General features: G+C 35.1%; 1 protein-coding gene across 5 annotated transcripts in view; it reads left to right on the plus strand.

Moving 5' to 3' along the window:
* The window catches only part of LOC136029531 (echinoderm microtubule-associated protein-like 2), a 139517-nt gene that overhangs the window by 22528 nt on the left and 96189 nt on the right, over positions 1 to 20800 (plus strand). For 4 of the 5 annotated variants that reach the window (XM_065707997.1, XM_065707999.1, XM_065708000.1 and 1 more), the window contains exon 3: positions 9229 to 9313. In XM_065707997.1, the coding sequence (XP_065564069.1) occupies positions 9241 to 9313 (73 nt within the window). In that variant the 5' untranslated portion in view covers positions 9229 to 9240. Of the gene's footprint in view, positions 1 to 6761; positions 6816 to 9228; positions 9314 to 20800 lie in introns of all 5 variants that reach the window. The other variant, XM_065707998.1, reaches the window with a different exon arrangement.

Below are 20800 nucleotides of genomic sequence, written 5' to 3' on the forward strand. Positions count from 1 at the left end.
GTATTAGGAGGAGGTGAGCCCATCATATGCGTAATAATTTCTGTTCGTTTTAAGTTTTAATGCTTCTCCTTACTTTCAGTTGAAAAAACTTTTTCATTGTTTTTTTTTTAATAATGCTAGAAAATCCTGCGCTCCTTTCATGAAAATTTTCTTCCCCCATGACAAATTCCTCCAAGGATAGTTCCTACAACATATCCTCTCTTATCACCCCCCATAACCTAAAAATTCCCCTGAAAACGTCTGTACACTTCCAAATAACTGTTACTATATGTAAGCACTGGTCAAAGTTTGTAATTTGTGGTCCCTCCCAAGGGACTGTGGGGGAGTAAGTCGTCCCCAAAGACATAGTCATAAGGTTTTTTGACTACGCTGAATAAAATGGCTATCTCAGAATTTTGATTTGGTGACTTTGGGGAAAATGATTAGCGTGGGAGGGGGCCTAGGTGCCCTCCAATTTTTTGTCACTTAAAAGGGCACTAGAACTTTTCATTTCCGTTAGAATGAGCCCTCTTGCAAGGTTCTAGGACCACTGGTTCGATACTATCACCCCTGAAAATAAACAACAAAAAAACAAACAAACAAATAAACACGCATCCGTGATCTGCCTTCTGGCAAAAGATACAAAATTCCACATTTTTGTAGATAGGAGCTTGAAACTTGTACAATAGGGTTCTCTGATACACTGAATCTGATGGTCTGATTTTTGTTAAGATTCTATGACTTTTAGGGGTTGTTTCTCCCTATTTTCTAAAATCAGGCAAATTTTCTCAGGCTCGTAACTTTTGATGGGTAAGACTAAACTTGGTTAAACTTATATATTTAAAATCAGCATTAAAATGAGATTCTTTTGATGTAGCTATTGATATCAAAATTCCATTTTTTAGAGTTTTCATTACTATTGAGCCGGGTCGCTCCTTACTACAGCTCGTTACCACGAACTGTTTGAATAGTTACAGAAGCCATAAGAGGAATTGGAAATTTTGGGAAGAATTGAGTTGGCCACTTCATGAATTAAGCCAAAAAAAAACAAAAAAAGGTCCGAGACGAGAATGGTTGCAGAAGCCATAACAGGAATTCGAAATTTCGGGAAAAATCGAAATGGCAACTTTGTGAATTAAGCCAAAAAAACAAAAAGGTTTTAGACGAGAGTGGTTACAGAGTCCATAACAGGAATAGGAGATTTCGGGAAAAATCTAGATGACCGCTTTACAGGTTAAGCCAAAAAAAGAAAAAAGGTCTGAGACGAGAATGGTTTTCAGAGGCCTTAATAGGAATTGGAAATTTCGGTAAAAATTGAGATGGTCACTTTGTGGGACTAAATGGTTTAAGCCACAAAAAAAAAAAACAAAACAAAAAGGTCCGAGACGAGAATAGTTACAGTGGCCATAACAGGAATAAGAAATTTCGGAAAAATCGAGATAGCCACTTTATGAATTAAGCAAAAAAAGGTCCTAGACGAGAATGGTTACAAAAGTTATAGCAGGAATTTGAAATTTCGGAAAAAATCGAGATGACAACTTTGTGAATTAAGCCAAAAAAACAAAAAGGGTTTGAGAGGAGAGTGGTTACAGAGTCCATAACAGGAATAGGAGATTTCGGAAAAAATCGAGATGACCACTTTACGGGTTAAGCCAAAAAAAAAAAAAGAAAAAAGGTCTGAGACGAGAATGGTTTTCAGAGGCCTTAATAGGAATTGAAAATTTCGGTAAACATCGAGATGGCCACTTTATGGGTTAAGCCACAAAAAAACAAAAAGGTCCTAGACGAGAATAGTTACAGAAGCCATAAGAGGAATTTGAAATTTCGGAAAAAATCGTGATGGCCACTTTATGGGTTAAGCCACAAAAAACAAAAAAGTCCGAGACGAGAATGGTTACAGTGGCCATAACAGGAATAAGAAATGTCGGGAAAATCGAGATAGCCACTTTATGAATTAAGCCAAAAAAAGACAAAAAAAGATCCTAGACGAGAGTGGTTATAGTCCATAACAGGAATTGGAAATTTCGTGAAAAATCGAGATGGACACTTTATAGGTTAACCCAAAAAAAAAGAAGAAAAAAAAGGTCCGAGACGAGGTTACAGAGAGTTATACTTTATGAATTAAGCCAAAAAAAGACAAAAAAAGATCCTAGACGAGAGTGGTTATAGTCCATAACAGGAATTGGAAATTTCGTGAAAAATCGAGATGGACACTTTATAGGTTAACCCAAAAAAAAGAAGAAAAAAAAGGTCCGAGACGAGGTTACAATGGTTACAGAGACCTTAACAGGAATTGGAAATGTCGGGAAAAATCGAGATGGCCACTTTATTGGTTAAGCCACAAAAAAAGGTCCTAGACGAGAATAGTTACAGAAGCCATAAAAGGAATTGGAAATTTCGGGAAAAATCGAGATGGGGACTTTATGAATTAAGCCAAAAAAAAACAAAAAAAGGTCCGAGACCCATCTTTGGTCCCCCAACCCTAAATAGAGCTTAGTTTTTGGGGTGTAGAGGCAATGGGTCTTGAAAACCTGAGCCTCGACCCTCTGATGGTGGGTTCACCCGTCCTAATATTAATAGTAAGAATAATTTTAAGATTTCTTTATGGAACACCCACGACTAAATAAGATAAAATAAAAAAAATTGCAAAAATGTGAGCACTATTAAAATATGACATTTAATAAGTTAAATATGATCAAACTGTTTGTGGTAACGAACTGTAAGTAAGCTCAATAGTAACCGAAACTCTAAAAAACGGAATTTTGATACAAATAGATACAACAAAAGAATCGTATTTTTATTCTGATTTTAAGTATATAGGTTTCATCAAGTTTAGTCTTACCCATCAAAAGTTACGAGCCTGAGAAAATTTGCCTCATTTTCGAAAAAAGGGGGAACACCCCCTAAAAGTAATAGAATCTTAATGAAAATCTCACCGTCAGATTCAGCTTGTCAGAGGGCCCTACTGTTCAAACTCCTAGGTTTAAAGCTCCTATCTGCAAAAATGTGGAATTCTATATTTTTTTTTGCCAGAAGAAAGATCATGGATGTGTGTTTAATTTTTTTTTATTTGTTTTTTTTTTCCTAGGGGCGATCGTATCGACCCAGTGGTCCTAGAATGTCGCAAGAGGGCTCATTCGAACGTAAATTAAAAGTTGTAGTGTTCCTTTTAAGTGACCAAAAAAATTGGCTGGTAACTAGGCCCCCTCCCATGCTAATTTTTTCCCCAAAGCCACCGGATCAAAATTTTGAGATAGCCATTTTATTCAACTTAGTCGAAAAATCTAATAACCATACCTTTGAGGACGATTTAGTCTCCCAATCCTATGGTGGTGGGATCATATTTCCTGTCATTATTTAAAGAACGATCAGAAATTAAAAAAAAAACAAGTTTTTTCAACTGAAAGTAAGTAGCACATTAAAACTGAAAACGAACAGAAATTATTACTTACTTTAAGGGGGTTGCTCCCTCCTCAAAACCTCGCTCTTTACGCCAAAGTTATGAATTTTGTTCCAATTATTCGTGAATGACCCCTGAAACACAAGGGCCGCTTAATTGCAAAAACAAGACGCTTTTTTAAAGTACTAAAAACTTTAGCGTAAAAAGTGAAGTGTTGAGGAAGGGTTAACCACCTTCATATACGTGATAATTTCTGTTTATTTTAAGTTTCAATGTTTCTTCTTACTTTCAGTTGAAAAAACTTGTTTTTATAATTTAATAATGATATGGGTTGTATTGCATTACGAAATTTAACGAGGAAAATTGTATCAGGAAACTGTGCTAAAAAGTTCACTTCTTTGGGCTGTCTTGCAAAGAAACTATCTTTCTAAACTAGCTACAGTAACAACACTTCTTTTTTTTAATTCTTATCAATTCTTTTACGATTCTTACTCTGGGCTCTTTAGTTGATTTCTATATTCGCTTTCAATTTAATTACTCCCAACCAGCACTTCCCCCCTAAAAAATAACAAACGCACAAAAAACTGAATATACCCTTAGTCTAAACACTAAGTTTGCTGATTGACATAGGACTTTCCAGGGCTTTCCAATGTGTCTCAGCAACATATTTGTTGTTATCGCTGTTTTCGAAAATACAAAACAAGTTGTTGGTTTTGCTCTGTATCTAGTCTCTGACCCCAAGTGTCTTTGTACACAATTAAGTTTTCTTTCTGATATAAGTTTCCTTAGAGGAATTCAGATGAGTCTCACTTTCGGATTTTCTCTGGGAGATGAGGAACTCAACCGGATGCTATCTTTTGCTACGAAAAGCCATGGTTAGTTGAATCGAAGAGCGGAAATTCTTACTCATTTAGGATCTTTTCTGGCTTAGAAATTTTCGTTTTGGCAATAATGTTTGATAATTTTTTGTCTCTGGCCACAAAGTGAGTAGAGAATAGAAGATGGAACAAAATCCCATTCGGGAAAAACCCGAACCACCGACTCGAAAGATTATCACTAATAAACCAAACCTGTTTTCACTTCAGAACTTTTATTAATAAATCGATTTGTATAGTTCCTTTGATGACCTTTCCAAGGACTATTATAATATTCTTAGAAGGAATAGCTTGACGGCTATGTAAAAGAGAAATCCATCCTTGTTTGCTAGATTTTGATCAGGGTGTGTTCCGTGACTATGCATATGGAACCGAGTCAAATTTTTTGTGTTCTTCCATTTGTCACAGAAAGTTTTCGTGGAAGTTTGTATACACCATTAAGAATATCTAACTGTAATATATTAAAAGCATAAAAGAACAGAGTGGATTAGCTTTGTCTATGGAGGATCTTCTGCAATGGCCCTTTTGGTGTTGTTGTGAAAGAAGACAATGAGCAATGCTCATGCTCTGTAAAATTTAGACCTGGTATCAGTTTGTCTGTGAGCTAAACTTGTTAGTCATTGTATTCAAGTTATTTATTTACTTTCATTAATTATTGATTTAACAGTTTTATTTCTTATGTTTCAAAATGCCAATAAAAACTTTGATTGGCTCGCCCATTACAAAAAAAACATAAACAAATGACCGTGGATTGTCACTTTAATTGAAATATACAGATATTTATTCCTTAAAGTTTTAATAATTTTTTGTTTATGAAAGTAAAAAAAGTGGTAACATTTCAAAGGTGTTTTGTTTTCAGTAAAGCACAAATTATGTTCTGGTCTTGAGAAGGCATTGGGTTTATCAGCCTTGCTCATGTTAATAGTTGTTTGTTTTGAGTTTGACTCGGCTATTTGTTGTAATTCTTGTTCGTTTTGAGTTTTATCTATTTATTGATAGCAATTCGTGGCAGTTTTACGCTTGGAAGATTATTTGACTTTATGTTTGCTCATTCTTAACTCTTTACTTTTCTTTGAAAAACTTGTTTGATGGAAAAAGTTTTTTATATTAGTTTCTATTCGCTTTTTTATTTACATAGTCTTTTTCATGGAAAAATAATGTTTGCATCTTTTCAGTTTTTTCTATAAGAATCCATAGTATGGGTTGCTATTTATATGTTTGAGAAACTTTTTCAACAGTTTTTATCCTGACACAAACAGTATTTTTTAATTTAATTTCATAGCTTCGGAAGTTGACCTGAAAAATAAAATTTAATATCATTCCCAAAAGTTTGATCTATGCTTTTTGACAACCTGGATACACTTACAATGTTTTTATTTATTTAAATTGTAAGAGCAGAAGTAGTAATAGTTGTAACCCCTAAAGTTTCAACTTAATAACCTCAGTGTTGTTCTCGCTATATTGCTGAGATGTTCTATTGGCAACCATAAATAAAATGGCTTTTGATTTATTTTAAAGCAACATTTAGTTTTAAAATATTTTTGACGTTTGTAATCCAATTTTATTTTTGCTGCATATGTCAGTAAAGAATGCCTAGAAATTACTAAGAATAGCGGCATATCTTACTTTTAAATTATGGGATGCCTTGGAGCTATGATCAGGGTCGTATTCAGGACTTTTTCTTGAAGTGGGTTAAAAAAGGATTTTGTTTTTTTTGGGGGGGAGGGGGTACAAACAAACTTTAAAAAGTGCATCAAAAGTTTGTTTATATTCATTTTGTTACGTTTTTACGAGTCGGACAAATATTTTTGGGGTTTCAAACTCCTCATCCCCCTGGATACAGCTTTGGCTATGAAAAGACTTTTTTGTTATGCATACAGATGTACTTAAAACATCTAGGAAGAGTTATTACCCATCCCTCGTTAAAGTGCCAGACCAAATAACCTCTTAGTTTGGTCAAAGTGAGGCAGTGAGATTTGATAAGTTGGTTTGTTAAAAACGAGCATGTTTTTCTTGTTTAAAATGTCAGCGGTTGGAAAAAAACTTTCATATCATTAGATTTGCTTAGGTGAGGATCTGAGGAAAATGTTACTATTTTTTTGATAATTTAGACGCTTTCGACGCATAGGCAGACGCAAGTCTTTCCTTAGAACAAAGGTTTTTCCAACGGCAGTCTTTTAGATTCGTCTTCAGGAGAATTCTCATCTACCCCCCTGCAATCATGCAAGTTTGTTACTTGTGTTGAATTACTCCCCCCCCTCCATTCGTCAAAGTTGTTCATGTCTCCTTTTACAGTTTGTTACACAATACCCTTATTTGGTTTGTTGAAAGAATATCAGGTCCCGTTGAAGTGTATTTTGTATTTTTTGACTTCTCATGGGGACATGCAAGCATTAGTTTAGACTAGAAAAATCACGAGTTGTCGTGCAGGGATCACACTTCTAATGTCATTTTAATCATGACAATATTAGATTTTTCTTCTATTCTTAAGGATATGTGTCCTTTAGGTATCTTTTTGACCTGAATACTGGGACGTTTCATCAAAGAAGGAATCATGGAAGGTAAACTGATTCTGTTCTTAACAGTGTTTTTAGTGATTGAAGCTTGGGGAGTAAATGTTGAGCAGTCAAATTGTGGTTATTCAATATGTTGTGAATGTGCTTGGTTAATACTGCAACTTTAAAATGATAGTTAATCTGTTGTCATTCTTAAAGGTCGTTTGACAAAATGTATCAAGTTTCTTCAATCATGAATTCACTAATTTTCGATCTAGTTTGACTCGACTATGTTCCTGAGCCGAACATACATTTTTGTCTCAATTTTTTTATCGTTTGTATAACAACTTTTGTACTGAACTCTGGACTAAAGTCATTTGTTCATTTTATATATGGTTTGCTGTTTTTCCGCTTTCTTCCAAATGTGTTTTTAAACCAAACGTAGATTTCGGTTCAAAATACTTTTCTTTAATTCTAACTCGGAATTGTAATCGGAGCTGGAAGAAAATGACCATCGGAAACCATATTGATGAAGGGATGAAAAATAATCACTCGTCACTCGTAATTGGAGATTAGGAATATACGAGAAAGCTTTTAACTATTGACTCTTTTGAGTAATTTAGAAATAAACGTGAATGTAAGAATTAATACTCAATTTAAATTAATACTAAAAGCTCCTTTCTTTAGCTATGGAATGATCTCTACCGTTTTGATGAATTCATGGAAAATCTATGAGGCATTAGAGCGAACAAACAAGCACACCATTGAACAAGAATAAAGAAAAAAAGAAAAAAAAAGGTACTTATGTATTATACCAAACACACTCAAGAAGTGAAGTTAGGTTAATCATAATGAAATATACCAAAACATTATTAAAATAAAATACTTTAATTTATATAACAGTACAATTTGGGCTATATATTTGCACATTAGAGCTGGGGTGGGGGTAAAGTAACCGAGCCTTATCCCCCCTTAATGTGCAAATATATAGCCCAAATTATACAAGTCCAATGGATTCTTTTGTCCGTCACTTGTCGTTGTGGCTATGAAACTGGTTTTCTCAGATCTTACATTGGGCAAACTTCTCGAGTGTGTTTGGTATGATATATAAGTACCAGAAAAATAGCTTGCTGTGACTGTTGTAGAGGGGGGGTTCTAGGGAAATCTGTCTAGAGACTGTAGCTGCGAAAAATAAATTATAATGAAATAACGGTACTTCATAGGATTTAATTGTACTCCCATCAATTTTCCAAAAATTGTGTAAAGTGATTTTTGCTCTTCTTTTGGAATGATTTGATTAATTATGCTTCAAATGCTGCGCAAATTTTCCTTAGAACTATGGATGTGATGTATGTGGATTTATGCATAAAATACTGTTTGTTCGCATACCTCTGTAATTGTGTGGTGGCATTCTTAAACGGCTTATATGCTAACCCTAAAGTTCTCAAACTTTTCAGCCCCCTCCCTGTTTGTGTAACCCCAGATGTGTGCCCTCGTCATAAAAATAATTTTAATAGTCATTCGTAATACAAATAAGGTTACTTCCGTATTATATGGTACATACTCGAGAAATGAAGTTTGGTTTATCATAATGAAAGATATGACGGAAACACAATACTTTAGTAACAAAGTTATGAAAACTACAAAGAATTATTGTGGGGGGGGGGAATGAATTATATTTTATACCAAACCTAAAAGAATATAAACCAATCAAAACACCATCTCTATATATTAAATATATAAGAAAAATACACCTACTACTTAGATTTTAACTGAGCCTAAGCCAATATTCTTTGGATACCGCCGGCCGAAAACCAGTTATTGTCTTTTCTGTAGATCCACATTCTCGAGTTTATACCATATAATATGGAAGTGGCCAAATAAGTTTAATAGTGGTATATCGATAAAAAGTTCTTTTATATATAATGCTCAGTTGATTTTGGCTGCCTGTATGCTACTATGGAAATTTGTCTGAAATCAGAACCCTAATTTTTTTTTTTGCAATTTCAATGTTTTATTCGCTTAGTATTTCTTGTCGACTGTTTTTAATTTTTCATTGCAGAAAGTTCTGCAAAGTCCTTTGCGAGATAAGTGTTTTGAAATATTTTATTCTTGCCAGAAAAAAAAGTCTACTTTTTATTCACTTACTTGTTTACGTTTGATATCAATTTTCAGAGGTCATCTTTATAGATTTTTATTTTGTTAAAAGTTTCGTTCTCCTCTAGAACATGCAAATCCTTGAATATACAAATTTGCTCACCCTCTCGAAGAATACTCCTGCTTAATTCTTTGCTTTCAAAGTTTTTTGTTTGTTTGTTTATGTAGAAGTCTGATGCTTAATTGGGGGATCGGATAAATATTTTAATTTTGTGGAAAGTTTTTAATGGGTCTCCTGACAATCCCTCATGGTGTCCTACTAGGCCTCGCCTTGTTAGTGCGTGTGTATTCAAATTCAGTAAATTTATTGTCTTTTTTTCAGAAATAAATAATAATGGATGTGCGACAGCTTGAGCAGCCCATGTCACCCGTTTCTTCAGCGGATACTGGGTTATGTTCTGCTTCAGGTATGTTATGTCAATTTAACTTTTCAAATGTGTTGATCCTAATCTCTTATGTGGTGCGACACATTCTGTGTTAAAAATGTGTTTACTGAAATTTTACCCCGATGTAAAGTTGTCTTCTATCATCTGTATATATGATATGCCACTTTCATTGACATTAACTAAAAACAAACAAGTTTTTTTCAATTGAAAGCAAGGAGCAACAATAAAACTTAAATTACCTAATTGAGGGGGGAGGGTTTCTCCTCCTCACCACCTCGCTCATTAAGCTAAAGATTTAAGTACTTAAAAAAAACCTTCTTACTGAACTAAACGAATCTTATGTTTCACGAGTTATTCTTAAAGAATTTGGACAAAATTCAAACTTTAGCGTAAAGAGTGGGGTGTTAAGGAGGAGCACCCCCCCCCCTATATGCCTTATAATTTCTGTTCGTTTTAAGTTTTAATTATACTGCTTAATTTTTGTTCAAAAAACTTGTTTGTTTATTTAATTTCTGATCATTATTCTTAATAACGCCAGGAAGTCTGGCTCTATTTCCACGAAAAAATCCCTCCTCTCCACGGATATACTCTCTAGACCAGTGGTTCTCAAACCGTGGTACGTGTACCCTTCGGGGTACGCAAAAATTTTTAGGGGGTGTGTGGTCAACTTACGAAAAATAATTAAACAACCCTTTAGCTTTAGGACTGGTAATTTTATTTAGCCTAGCTAGTAGGGGTACCTAAAATTGTTTGTGGGCAAAAAGGGGTACAGTGTCTAAATAAGTTTGAGAGCCACTGCTCTAGGCAATCCAATCCTGGTGAAAATTTATCCTAGAGAATTGCTTTTAACATCTCCATACGTCAAGCTTGGTTGGCAAAGGGAAAGCTAGACATGGGAAGAGTTTCGTATAGGAATTCTGGCAAATTCCCCCAGTGTAAAATTTTCTTTAAAAAACTCACCCCCTAAAAACTTTGCTCCCCACTGAATATTTTTCCCCTGGAAAATCCCCCAGCCGAAAATTTGCCCCCCCCCTCGAAAAACGTATGCATATTTCCCAATAATAAATACTATACGTAAACAATAACTTAAAGACTTAAAGACCTTATAACTTATAAACGTTATAGATTTATAACTTGAAGACCTTTCCCTAGGGGCTGTAGATGGTCAAATTATCTCCAGAGGCATAGTTATTGGACCTTTGCACTATGCTGAACAAAATGGCTATCTCAAAATTTTGTTCGGACGATTTTGAAAAAAGGGGCATGGGAAGGGGCCTAGTTGCCCTCCAATCTTTTTGGTCACTTAAGAAGGGTACTAGAAGTTTTAATATCCGCTCGAATGATTCTTCTCCTGATATTCTAGGACCACTGGGTCAGTACGATCACCCTGAAAAAAAAAGAAAAAAAGGATGAAATAAACACGCATCCGTGATCTTTTTTCTTGCAAAAATACTAATTCCATATTTATGCAGATATGAGCTTGAACCCTCTATGGTAGGGTTCTCTGTTACCCTGAATCTGATAGTGTCATTTTCATTAAGATTCTATGATTTCAGGGGTGTTTCCTTTTTTTTCGAAAATCAGCCTACTCTTTTCAGACTCATAGCCTTTGATTGTTAAGAATAAACTGAATGAAACGTATATGTGAAATGTATATATATGAAACGTATATATATAACTAAACTTGATGAATCGTATATATTTGAAATTGGCAACATAAGCCAATTCTTCTGATGTATCCGTTACTATCAAAATTCCTTTTTTTAGAGTTTCGACGAACTGTTAGATTGCTTAATGAAATGGCGTTTAAGCTGACCTTAACTATTTAAATATAGGCTTTATAGTGTGAAAAAACCGTCTTGGCTAAGTGGTTGGCGCGCTGGTTTGAGAATTCTTTGTCCAAGGGGCACGGGTTCCATCCCTGTCGTAGCCAGTTATTTGATTTGGGACGGGGGTCAGTGACGTGACTCTCTAAGCTCAGCCAGAGCCGACCCAGCTCTAAATAGGTACCCGGAGAAATCCGGGGAACGTAAGCAGGAAGTGTGTGCGAAAGCACAGGAATTGCTGGCCCCAACCCCCCATCGTACTTCCTGGCTGAAGGGCCATGAAACAGAGATCAGCACCGCCGGTTCGGACCTTAAGGGTATAGTGCTGTCATGCTTACTTACTTACTATACGATGTGAATCACAAGTGGTAATTTCGACGAGTCCCTGTCACATTATCCCTAGGCGTGTTGAATCCGAAAGTTTGCGCCAACCAGGAAGAAGAAAATGGACCGAAATGTAATCACTAATGAAATAAAACTAAAAATTCGGAGCACCCTGCATCAATTCGACATAGGAGAAATTTTAGAAGATGCAATCATTGCTTTTTTTTCACTCAGACTTTGTTGGTGCAGGATTAGTTGTTTGAGATTTGTAAGGTAGAGGCTGCTCTTCAACTTCTGGATCACAGGGTTCCACATTTCCCTTTTGAATTCATCATGGTCTCTGTTAAGATCATATAGGTTAATTTTGGCAATTTCTATAGATTCTCTAACTTGTTGGTTAGTTTGTTGGGACACACAGGCCAGAAGTCTTGTTCGGTCAAAGAGAATAGTATGTGAAGGATGATCAAAGATGTGGTGGGCTTATGCAGAAAATTTTTAACTTCAACTATGTCTGATGTTCTTCAGGCGGGTGTCAATTGACGTAAATTGGTCATGCAAACTCTGATATATCAGCGGACATATCGACAGGGGGGGGGATAGAATGGTAGTATCATAAAAAAGAAGAAAAAATCGTGCATGAAATAATTTTTTGCGGGTGGGGGGAGGTAAGATTCCCCGCTTAGAAAAAATCCTCTAACGCCCTTTCCGTCAAGGAATTGACCTGTCGACGGCTATGTTATTGAATACCTTGGTAGTCTGAGAATACTCTTAATAATGTATAAAAGTAGTTTGTTCATTTTCTGGGCTATAACTGGCAATTTTTAGTCATGATTTTTTCTTCTGTGCCAGCAAATATATTTATTTAAAAAAGATGAGAAAATATATTTTTGGTTTTAAAATGTAAATTGTGATAAGCTATGCGCGTAAATTTTGACTTATTGTGCGGGGTAGATTTTTTTTATTTCTCATTTAATATCCCTGTTTTCAGTTATAATATCCCAGTAGAGTATTTTCACAAGATCAAAAATTTTCCCTATGCTTATTTACAAAACAAGATATTTTTTTTTACATTTTCTTCAATCCCTCTGATGGAATCTTTCAAGTTACTTTATTGTATCGTATTCGTATCCGATCTTAAACAAGAAATAGAAGTTTTGTATCTTATCCAAAAGGCATGGTAGAATAATTTCTTTACAATAATTAATTGTTATAGGAATTCTGGATCTAAGTGATTTAGTAAAGCCTAAAAAGGCAACGGTAATTCTCCTTGGAATCTGATTAAATGGTAATTGACCCATGGAAAAAGGCCTACAATATTTTCACGATCATGTCTTTTTGATTTCAAAAGTTATGCCCAATTGTCCACACTATGATAGCTTTAATGGCATAACTTCGTCAAAAAGAACAATTTGTTTAACAGGATTTTAAAAATGCATTTGAATTTTGTTTTACGCTAAATTATAGCTGATAACGGCCTACGCTCTGATGAATATTTGTATGCATTATTTTTTGGAATATCATGCGCTAAAAGTAACTTGGCCTTTTTATAGTGGGTTTGATATTTTCCCCCAAATACCTGAAAAGAGTTCTGAAAAGTTAGCCAACATCGAATAATTTTCAGTCTGTAATTTCAAACCTTTTTTTTTTATTTACACAAACTACCTTCCCCTTTCCTTTGTGGGCATATTCCTACTAACTTAATCCACACTATGACATCCAAAATAGCCGAAAATTCGTTTAGTATTATCCCTGGTTTTGGATTTAGAGTTGAATGCCATTTCTGTCACCAAACGTATTAATGATTGAGCTTAATTAATGCTGTTTTTTAAGTTTTTTAACACTCTAACAACTAAAGTCTAGGTAATATATGTAACATTGTAATAAAGGGATTATACACCAGGCCTCTCGATTTTGCACATTTTTTTATTTCCTTTATATATTTAAAATTTTACTTTACGATTTAGGAACTCAAGACATTTCGTGACTTCTATTAACCGTTATTTTTGTATCCTAAATTTTTAATTGGGCTGTAAAATAAAAGTTGTTAATTCAACTTGAGGGTAATTAATGTCTTTTTACTTTCCCCGTTTAATTAGAGTGGAGATAAGATCTTTGCTGTTACAATAATGGTGCTACCCTTTCACCGTTACTTCGAGAGGGCTTTTCTAGTTTAGTTTTTGTGTTTATTTTAAGGTTGTTATTTTTTTATAGTATCTTTGGATTTTTATCGGTATTTCTTATTACTTTTCACTGAAGACGGTCAAGCGGAGGTCATGACCGAAATATTTGCATTGTAATCTGTGTTTTCTTCACTGGCTGAAGGGAAATTTTTTCAATGGCACTAAAAGATTTCATAGACACAAATAAATTGTTTTTTTGGGATTGGGAAACTAATATGCTCCCTTTTAATTTATAGTGATACTTGACCGATAAGGCTAGTTTACTCAAGGCACAAAATAAAATCTTTTAGTTAGACAGTAATTATTATTTAATTTTTTTAGTAATGTCTTTTGACCTGAACGTAAAGCTATAATAATTTAAATCAACAATAAACATATTTCAAAAGAAGCTTTGTTGCTCCAGTGTAATAGGGTGAATCAGCGTTAGTAAATGTATTACAGTTTTCGTTATAACGACTTATCAAACAGTTCGTGGTAACGAACTGTCAGTAAGGAGTGACTCGGTCCAAACTCTAGTTTTGGTTACTCCTTTTTAGCTGAAAGTAAGAAGCAACATTAAAACTTACTACGAATAAAAATTATTACGTATATTAGGTTGGTCACCCCTCGTTAATACCTCTGTCTTAACGCTAAAGTTCGAGTTTTGTCCCAATTCTTTAAGAATAACTCCTGAATCACAGATGTCGTTTAATTAGGATAAATAGCTATTTTAGAAGTACTTAAAAAAACTTTAGTGTAAAGAGTGAGGTACTGACGAGGAGGCGACCCCCCTCATATACGTTATAATTTCTGTTTGTTTTAAGTTTTAATGTTGCTCCTTACTTTCAGTTGAAAAACTTGTTATTGTTGTTATCGATTTATCCTATCTTTCTGATCGATTTTTAAATAATTCTGGGAAATCTGGCTCCCCTCGATGGAAAATTCCCTTCCCCTTTGAGATATATCTCTATGGAAAGATCCTCCAACGTAACACCCCCTCCCGACCCCCCTCACCCGACAAAATCTCACTTGAAAACGTCTTTATACTTCCCAATAACCAATACTATATGTAAACAATTGGCAAAGTTCATAACTTGCAGCCCTTGCCTCGGGGACTTAGGGGGATTAAGCCATCTTCAAAGCCACCGTTATTAGATTTTTCAACTTTGCCGAACAAAATGGCTATCATGAGCGTGGAAGGGGGGCTAGCTGCCCTCCAATATTTTTGTCACTTAAAAAGAGCACCACAACTTTTGATTTCCGATCAGATGAGCCCTCTCCCGATCTTTTACGATAGCTGGTTTGATTTGATCATCCTTGTTAAAAAAACAAATAAACACGCATCTCTGATCTTTCTTCTGGCAAAAAAAAAAAATGCAAAATTCCACATTTTTGTACATAGGAGCTTGAAACCTCTACAGTAGGGTTCTCTGGTATGCTGAATTTAACGTAGTGATTTTCATTTTCACTTTATGTTTTGGTGGTGCTTCCCTTTTTATCAAAAATCGGGCAAATTTTCTGTCTCGTAACTTTTGATGGGTGCATCTACAGCTATCAAGACTCTGTATCGTAGAGCTTCGGTTACTATTGAGCCGCACCGCTCCTTACTTACAGTTCGTTACCACGTAATGTTTGATTCTAAATATATAAAGTTCATTAAGTTTAGTGTTACTCATCAAAATCTACGAGCCTGGGAAAGTGCGATTTTCGACAAATAGGGGGGGGGGACACATAACAAATGATTTTTTTTGCAGAAAAAAAAAATCATGGATGCGTGTTTATTTTGTTTTTTATTGTTTTTCCCCAGGGGTGATTACGTCGGACCAATGGCTCTAAGATGGTCCTAAAAGATTGGGAGATAGCTCATTCGAACGGAAATCAAAAGATCTAGTGCCCAATCAAAGATCTTTTGAAATCAAAAGATCTGTTTAAGCGATCAAAAAGATTGTAGGGGACCCAGCCCCCCTTCTATAGCTATTTGTCCCCAAATATATTGTATCAACATTTTAAGATCACCATTTAGTTCAGAATAGTCGAAAGGTCCAACAACTATATTTTTGATGATGGCATGAACAGTTCCTGGGAAAGAGCTGTAAGTTACTTAACTTTAGAGCTGTAAGCTGCAAGTTCCAATATAGTATTTGTTATTGGAGAAATATACCGAAATTTGCCAGGGTAATTTTTTTCGAGCAGGAAGATTTTCTATGGGGAGGAAAGTTTCCGGGGAAGTTTTCAAGGATAAATGATACATGGGGAGGGTGGGGGTATTTTCTCCCATGATTTGAAAACCAGTCAAAAATTCAAAAAAAAATACAAGTTTTTTTCAACTAAAAGCAAGGAGCAAAAGTTTCACTTTTGTCCTGATTCTCTTGGAAAGACTACTCAAACACAAGGGCCCTTGATTTGAATGAGAAGTATGTTTTTACTTAAAGACTAGAGTAAAGAGCGAGGATTGAGGAAGGGGCTGACCCCCCTCTCATATGCAGAATCATTTCTGTTCGATTTAGGTTTTAATGATACTCTTACTTTCAGTTGAAAAAAAACTTTATTCCAATATAATTTAGAGCTAAAAATAGCTGAATTGTTTTCCACCAACCACGACTATTCTTACTCTGTGCTTCCAGAGGCGTCAATCCAGTTTTTGGTTTGTTGCAGTCAGTGTGTTTTCCCATTCTGGGAAAATGAATGTATGGAGATTTCAGGGATCAGATTGATAGTTACTGCGCTGCGTTAGATGTTTCTGGGTCTGTCACTGAGACAGATGTCCGTTGTGTTCCAGTGGAATACTGCATTTGTAGTCTGTGATTATCCATACATAGCACGTGCCCTAGATATACCAGTGGGTGAACGCTTGCAGTGTCCGTAAGAAAGATCTGGTAACGATTGTAAAATGATTTGCACATAGAAACGTGCAAAAGTAGGTAAATTTTCCTATTTTAAAGGAAATTTTGATGTAAATTCTAGTAATATCTTAATTCTGGCCCAGTGAATGGATTGATCTGGAACTAATAAATGCAATGATGTAAGTATCTGGCCCTTTCGGCTCAAGTTACAACTCAGGGCTTGTTGCTAGGCTGATCATCCTATTTTTCTTACGGTGTTTGATTATAGTACATGTTCAAGATTGGACAATAATTTGTCAATTAGTTTAGGATTGTGTCAGTAGTGGGGGCATAATGCTTATAAAAGAACATATAGAGGGTATACTATTGAAACTACTAGCCCGTCAAGACGTTAATACGGACACCTGGGTCTTGCGCAATACCACGTAATAGGACATACAGTAATAAGAAATTGTATGTTTATTATACAATATTTTCTTTGGTTGTTACGTAATAGGACTTGTCGAAGTTCAGGGCCCACCAATCAAAACGCAAACGTAGGCGTTACATCGTAGTGATTTATGTAGCGATGGGCATACTGAGAGAATAGTATCTGTGATCTCCCCCCCTTGCTAGATAGGCATTTTCTAATCGTTTATGCTAGGGGTTAAGCCATTATATAATAAAATTGTTTATTAATGAAAAAATGTATGTACAAAAAACTTTCATTCTTTAGATTTCTTCTTCTACGCGTAGGTCACCATCGGTAGCGGCAAGTGGCGGCAGTTCATCAGGATTAAGCTTGTACTTAACATGGCATGCAAAGTCAGGGTCGCGGTTTCTTCAACATAATGTAACTTCACTTTTATTACATCTCTAGTAAAGTCAATAATACTATTCTGATTCATGTTATGAAATCCACTTTTTTCTATTTGCTTATTTGATGCAATGTCACATGCGGATCACTTTATGTAATAGCCAAATAAAAGTCGCTAGGTTTATGATCATAGTAGCTAGTATCCTCGGAACGGTGCCGTAAAAACCAGACTCTCTTATTATTCCAACAATTTAAGCGTTTACCAGGATCTCCCCCTCCCAAAAACCATTTAAAACTACGACGATACCAGTCTCTAAAAAAATAAAATGAAATCACGTTTAGGTTTTTCCAATCATACCAGGGAAAGTTGTTCCCCATTGATCACATTTATCATAGTGACAATTGGAACATAGGAAACCTCTAGTGTGAGTCACAGACATCTTCAAGACAGGACTTATAGTCTTTAATTTGTACTGCATATCCTCTATGCAATTTACATAATCTACACTTTTCATTATAGTCATCAACAGTAGTGCAATTCTAAAAGGAATACCAGCTGCCCAATGTGTACAAACATAATGGAAATGAATATTTTTCAATATTGACTGTCAATTCTAGCACCGGGTTTTATACTCCCCAGAGAGCAAAAATTTATCTGGTTCCGCCACGCGAGTAAACAAACCATTGTACAACGGATCGTCTTTGTTCTTGAAAAATCAGCACAGGATCAGTCCTTGGACAGAACTTTGTTCTTGGAAATAACGGAAAATTCCTTTGTGTACTATCAACAATGATAACAAAGGCCCTGTGTGTAAAGTAGTAAAAAACCTATGTGATTGGGCTATGGCAAATCTGGACTAATCAGTTTGGGCCTTCCTATTGACATTATATAACTGGTTACGTTCAAACCTGTAAGCCTAATCACTTAGCGAGTGGATTTTATCTCACAAAAAAAAAATGATTTTAAAATTTTCAGGTATTTTTCTAGTTTGAATTAAAACATTAAAATTATTGCTCAGACACTTTAAATATTTTTGCAGTTAGCATAATAACCTTAGCAATTCTGAACTGAACTTGCAATTTTTCCAACTTTTTTTCCATGTTTTATAAAAAGACATTTCTTATATTTATAACAAAAGCAATTCGGTAATGATGTTTCTCTAACAGCGATTTTACTCAGCTTCAACTTTTTTGGTTTCTCTTTCAAGGTTTTTGAACTGCTGTAATCCCTTGTTAAAACATATACAAATATTTTTGCGATTACCAGTTTTTTGCTCTTTGCGCAACTAAATGTCTTTTCATTCTATGTCTTCAGAGATTTTAGATTATTGAATCAAATCCGATTTCTACTAAGCTTCAAACTTTTGGTTTTCTTTATTGAGCTCTGGATTGTTGTAATCCCTTGTCAAAATATATAAAAACATTTTTGCAATTACCAGTTTTTTGCTCTTTAAGTAATTTAATGGAAACTTTTCCTTGCCTGAAAATGTTCCATTTTTCTACGTAAGTGTGACAACGTTATTGCAATACTGGTGTATATAATAATGACGTCACTTACAATTTGTTTCCAAAGTCAAGGCTCTTTACGAATTTTCTCAACCTTCTGACCTATCTAGATCGTTTTTAGGCCAGAATATCTTAGGATGCTAATTTTTTCGAAAAAATATGGATCTGTTTTTGATAAAAAAAAAAAAAATACACACACAATACGTCACCCTTGGTTCGATACAACCACCCTGGGAAAAATACGAAACCATACTTAAAGTTATGATCTATTTAGATCGTTTTGTGGCCAGAAATGTCAATATACTAGTTTGAAGAAAAAGATAAACTGTGTGCCCGATTTTGAGGGCGGGCTCCGGCACTCAGCTTATGGCAGGTTTTGTATATATTGATTCTTGTTGTAATTAGCAAGCTACAAATTAATCACCTTAGTTTGCTTCTCTTTCTTCGGGAAAATGGATGGACTCCTCAGGGAGTACATATAACGTTGAAAGTTCCCACTGATTTGTAATCAACATCGACCTAGTTTATGACATTTCTGTAGGTTTGTATAGGGTTTCGCCCCAAATTTTGTTGGCGCCGAAAACTGAGATGGTGTTAATCTTCTAATGTAATATTTCTTTCTTCGTCAGTTTCGTTCTGACTCGTTTTTATTTTCGCTGCCTCTTACAGCACAATTCTTCGTTCTTCACTTCATTTTTTACCCGTTTCGATGCTCGCTTTCTCGCTATCACTTGTAATTCTCGCTACCGCTTATCTTTCTCGCTACCTAGCTTTGGCATATCTTTTGACCGCATGTTTCTTTGTTCTTCACTTTTGTTTTCGACTCGTTTTAATTCTTACTGCCTCTTGTCTTCAAACCAGAAGTTTCTTGTTTTCACTTTTGTTGTTGATCCGTTGTAATTGCCGTTGACGCGAGTATTCTAACTGTATATTTATTTGTTCTCCGTTTTCATTTAATGTTAATTTAGACATTTTTCCATACCCTTTATTTTAGTTGCTCGGGTTGGTCTTGTCATGACGGTCTAGGCTGTTCATCTTTCTTCTAGGCATTATAAAACTGCTTATAACGCCTTTTGTAAACAGACTAATTAAACTTGATATTTTATACTTCGCTATGTTTCCTCTTTGATGTTGCATGTGTCATAAATATAAAAACGATACGTTCACTTCTGGGGGGGGGGGGTGATATTATTTATTTTCTTGAAATGTGCTCATAAATATGATGTCATTCTTATGATTTTTCTTGTCAATCATATGTTTCTTGTGTAATAGTGCCTGTATCATAGACACTGAAAACGATACAGCCACTGGTGAGGCAAGCATGACGAATGTATGCTCTTGAAATGTGGTAAAAAAAAAGTATGACGCTGTGGATGAGGAGCTGCTCACTTTGGTCAACTTTTTCTCTTTATTTTGGACTTTTCGTGCTTATATTTGAGTTGGGACAGGATGGCGCTTTAAATTTTCTCCGGGTGCCACCAACCCTAGGAACGGCTTTGATACTGGTTAACATTAACGAGTTGTATAAATTAAAGTAGTTAATTTTAATCTGTGAAGGAACTATCGTAGTAGGATCTAGGCGTGGCTGGTTTTGGTAAACTCCCCCAACTTTACCTAAACTACATAAACAACCCGTGACAAAACCATAAACAAACTTTGAAAGGAAGAAAATATCGAGGGCTAGCAACATAATAATAGATATATTTTTTTTTAATATAGCACTTTTTTTCTCAGAAATACCTCTTCCGTGGTCCTGATTAGCTGAAAATTATTCTTACCGTGGTAACCCTGCTATCACCAATTCACCTGCATAACACCTCTAAGTTTTGAATCAGTAAAACTTGAAGCAAAGCATCGATTAGCTAATTGAGACAAATTATCCAATTAAGCCGACGTTACCTAATCAAGAGGAATTTAGTTGAAACAAGATCGATGGTATTTGAGAGTTAAGGTTAAAGAGTATTAGCAAGTGACAAAAAGTATATAATTCTAAATCTCAGTGAACGAAATGTTATAACGGTTTATACACGCCTGGCTTACAGACCACGACAAGA

This window comes from Artemia franciscana, chromosome 7, assembly GCF_032884065.1.
Source record: "Artemia franciscana chromosome 7, ASM3288406v1, whole genome shotgun sequence".
Taxonomy (NCBI): Eukaryota; Metazoa; Arthropoda; class Branchiopoda; order Anostraca; family Artemiidae; genus Artemia; species Artemia franciscana.